We start from the raw sequence: 3,941 nt of genomic DNA, 5'->3' as shown, positions 1-3,941 counted from the left end.
ATGCTGATGTAGTGAGCCAAAAGCTTTGATGCGCACAAATCCTATGTAAAATTTAAGGTTCGCTGTGTAGGGTTGGGTCGAGTTTTGGTAGATATCTATTTGTACCGGAAGGCCATACCTAAAATGAATAACCTAAGCCGGAGTATGAGATAAAACATGTTTATAATAACATTTTTTTTGCATAGAGGATAAAGGATGAAGATGCTGAAATTCAAACTTTCATCTTACATGTTTCTAAAATTTCTTAATCATTAGACTAAAAAACTGAAGACAAATATAATTTTTGCAATGAATGAAGATGCCTGCAAAAACTAATAGTAATTAAGTACCCTAATTTTGTTTTTACATGAGGAAAGGTAATTCTATTGATAGCATTTCCATATTATCAATTGAGATACAAAAAATTTAGCTGATCGACCCCTTTATTGGGTTCCTTATAGTATCTCTTGTCTTGCCTTTTGTTCATCACTAGAAGGCTTGTCACCCGACACCATAAACATATAAACAAAAGAAAAAAAAAAAAAAAAGAGGCATTTTCCTTTAACTTTGCCTTTTGGTCTTCCTTTTAACTCGTAGCAAAAATCCCAACTCTTCAATCTCTTTTCTTTCCTCCAATCAATATCATTCTCTTGGCAGAGAAAGGCAAGTGATATGCCAAGATCTGTTTTACAATGACACCTTTACTAGGGCAGTAGAAACTAGAGACAACACCGGTTCAGCTATTCCTCTGCTGAACCCAGTTTGAGAATACTTCAAGAGTGTTCATGTCAGCTCTGTAATGCTTTTGTGTGAATTCAAGCAGCATAGGCCATGTAAAATCTGGATATACTCTGGGGCTGTACGCGTCCACCAACTCTGTTGGTGGGGTAACCACTTTATCACCCTTTGGACACAAAAAGAAAGCAAGAGATTTTCTTGGGGTATGGCTGTTCACAACCGCTCGGTGCAAGCAACTTTTGTATCTCCCATTTGACAGAGCCTGAAAAGAAAAAAAAAAAAAAGAAAAAACCATCAAGCTTAAGTAGGATTAGTCCAAAATTTTTTTAAGCCTTTAATCAAACAATTAATACAGTAAAAAATTATGTTTGCATTACTTGAAAAGTATCTTACCATGAAGGTGTCGCCAATGTTAACGACAAATGCTTCAAAATTTGGGCTAACTGAACGCCATTCATTGTCTACAAACACTTGAAGACCACCAACGCGGTCCTGGTGAAGGATGGTTAAAGAAGTTGGATCGCAATGAGGTCCTGTTCCTAAAGTCAGGTCTGGTTTTTGGCAAGGTGGATAGTAATTCAGCCTCATTATTGAATCATTTTCCTCAAAAAATTCCCTGAAATGTGCTCTGCCTACGCCCAGACTAATGGCTAAAAGCTCCATGATCCCTAGAGAAAGCTTGCTCATGGCCTCGCAGTAGTCCTGGTAAACCCTCCTACAGAAAACATGACAGTCGACAGAAAAAGGACAAAGAAAGCTTTTACAGGAAAAACATCTTTCTCTTTATTTTTTAAATATTAACATCCGAATTTCTTACCCAAAATGCCTGAATTGATCTCCCATTTTATTAACCAGGTAGTCTTCAACCATGTTGGATGAGTTTTTCTCAGCTGAATAGCGAAAAGAAAGTGTTTCCTTCCATGGCAGCTTGGAGGAGAATCTACCAGTGAAGCTACTAGCATATCCACAGTGCTCACCAAGTTTTCTCTTAGCCTTTTGCTTTTCACTGAGTGGCAATTCAAAGAAGTTATCCATGTACTTATGAGCATCAGCCAGGAGCGTTGCATCGACTCCATGATTAACTACAAGAAAGAAACCATGCTGCTGACATGCTTCGCCGACAAGCCTTGAAGCTTCTATTGCAGCAACAGGGTCACTAGACAGGAAGCCTCCTAGGTCAATGAGTGGTACTTGGAATTCTGGCGCATTAGCGCAAGGCTTTTCGTCGTCAGGCCATATAAATTGTTTTGGTATGTTGGATTGATATTTAAGCACAGAGGCATCGAAAACCAGTTGTTTTTGCTCATCTTTTCTTTCATCTATCGTATGGTGAGGGATGGAGGCTTTGTTGGAGACGCTGTCAATTGCCATTGCATGAAAAATAAAAAGATGGATAGATAAATGACTGATTTTGAGAGTAGTTAAAGGCCGTAAGAGATGAACTGAGACAGAGAAGGGAATAGTCAGTTAGTAGAAAAGAAGAGGAGGGAGCGGCGTAAGTTTGGGAGGTGTGATGAAAGAAACGCCAAGGCCGCTTTCATAGGGGAAATCAGTGAACAAACATTGGAATCTTATAGCTCCTTTCTCCCTCCCTCTCTCTCTCTCTCTCTTGAATTTATTATTATTATTATTTATTTATTTTTTGCAAACAAGGGCTACTCAAAAGGGAGAATTGTAGTGTTGGTGCTTCCTCAATTGGAAAATTAGGCAATCTGCTACAATTTCTAGGGAGCATTGTTTTTTTTATAGTTTGCCAGGAAAGCGTTTCCCAATGGTATTTGGCGTTTTATTTGTTAGAGATATACGAATGTCACCTGCTATGACCTCACTGTCTTCTAGCAAGGGGGTTTTTGTGTCCTTGTCGGACCCATAAGGCTCTGTACCTAAAGGCAAAGCCCAACCTGAGACAGCAGTATTCCTTCATTTACGGGAAGAAATCCTTTGAGCTAGACCCAATGATAATGAAAGGATATGCCATATACGTGAGAAAGCACCCCCAAACCATACGGTGAATTCAATTTAATTCTCTTGTTACAGTCTAACTCATCATCATTTTCAATCTCCTTTCCTGTGTATTAATCCTGCTAACAAGCACTTTAAAACATACAGGCATGAATCATATTAGACTTGCAAAAACAGGGAATTATGTTGAGACAAAAATCAAAAAGTACTTGTAATAAGTAAATTTTTTAGCAGGTATAGCTTTACCAGAATGAATTCCTATCAAACATGGTAGTATTACAAGGACAAGACAGAAAATTTTCTGTTGGAAACAAAATGACAGAAACTAACTAGCCTGGGAGATAGCTTTCAAATTTCATGTCAAGGAAACAGCAGTTACCACAGGATTTTGAGCAGCACACACTCTCATCGAACTCTCAATGACTCCTGGTACGTTGAGTTTTTTTTCTTTTTTTTTTTTAATTTTTTCTATGGGTGTAATGGGGTTTCCAAATTGTGTTGAGATTTCTATTTATAAGGTAGGTTCCTGGGACCAAATTTTGAATCCAAGGCATGCACGTTTCCTAACATTTTTTTCTTTTTCCCCGACAAACCTCAATTTTCTTGATGACTATCTGATTTGTTGCCAACATCTTGAGTTCACAAGTTTAATGTGTGTCCGCCCTGTAAGAGAACTTATTGACTCAAGCAGAGTAACATTGAAACTTAGGTAAACTGTGTTAATCATTGTCATCTTTTGGATTCTTGTGCCTATTGTTTTTTGCTAAAAATACGATGAAAATGCATCATTATTATAGATTTGTATGAAGATGGTATCATGTTTCCAGTTAAACCCACACTAAAAAAAAACACTATTACAAATATATTACTATATTAAGCTAAGAGATAGATGGCAAAAATATAAATGGTGAAAGCTTCACATTTTGGTATATTAATTATCAATAATAATCCAAAAAAATAATGCAACCTAAAGCCCTACTACCCCACCTCTTGCAATTCCCATCAGACGTTTAGATGTTGAATGAATTATTATTTAATTTATGCCTTTTTTTTCTGTTGGATTTTTTTTACTATAATCAGGAAAATGCCAGAGTTCACAAGCTCACTGCCTGCTGAACAAATTTATTTTTAACTTAAACTGCCTACGACTACAACTTAATTTATGTAAAATTAGCAGTTGTTTTTATGTTTTAATCCAGAGCTACGGGACATATTTTCTGATTTCAGTCGTTGCGTTTTTATTTTTCTTAATTGTGGTCCAG

The 3,941-nt window shown here is 36.9% G+C and overlaps 1 protein-coding gene across 1 annotated transcript; it reads right to left on the bottom strand.

The window, feature by feature from the left end:
• Positions 1-315: 315 nt before the first annotated feature.
• LOC111288352 (gibberellin 20 oxidase 1-D-like) lies at positions 316-3,115 on the bottom strand. Its single transcript, XM_022879225.2, has 3 exons — positions 1,535-3,115; positions 1,111-1,432; positions 316-979 (listed from the first exon to the last, which is right to left on the bottom strand). The coding sequence occupies exons 1-3, from the start codon at positions 2,086-2,088 to the stop codon at positions 716-718; spliced, it is 1,140 nt and encodes a 379-aa protein (XP_022734960.1). The 5' UTR covers positions 2,089-3,115; the 3' UTR covers positions 316-715.
• Between the last annotated feature and the right edge of the window lie 826 nt (positions 3,116-3,941).

This window comes from Durio zibethinus, chromosome 17 (assembly GCF_047325235.1).
Source record: "Durio zibethinus cultivar Kanyao isolate XHJ-2024 chromosome 17, ASM4732523v1, whole genome shotgun sequence".
Taxonomy (NCBI): Eukaryota; Viridiplantae; Streptophyta; class Magnoliopsida; order Malvales; family Malvaceae; genus Durio; species Durio zibethinus.
The sequence above is the reverse complement of the archived record's forward strand: the minus strand, read 5'-3'. Positions and strand labels throughout refer to the sequence as shown.

Bases quoted from the DNA above. Each gene is read 5' to 3' on its own strand.
- LOC111288352 (XM_022879225.2), bottom strand. From the start codon at position 2,088: ATGGCAATTGACAGCGTCTCCAACAAAGCCTCCATCCCTCACCATACG. The intron at 1,433-1,534 runs GTAAGAAATTCG...TGTTTTCTGTAG, and splicing joins GATCAATTCAGGCATTTTGG to GAGGGTTTACCAGGACTACT. The intron at 980-1,110 runs GTAAGATACTTT...TTTTCTTTTCAG, and splicing joins ACATTGGCGACACCTTCATG to GCTCTGTCAAATGGGAGATA.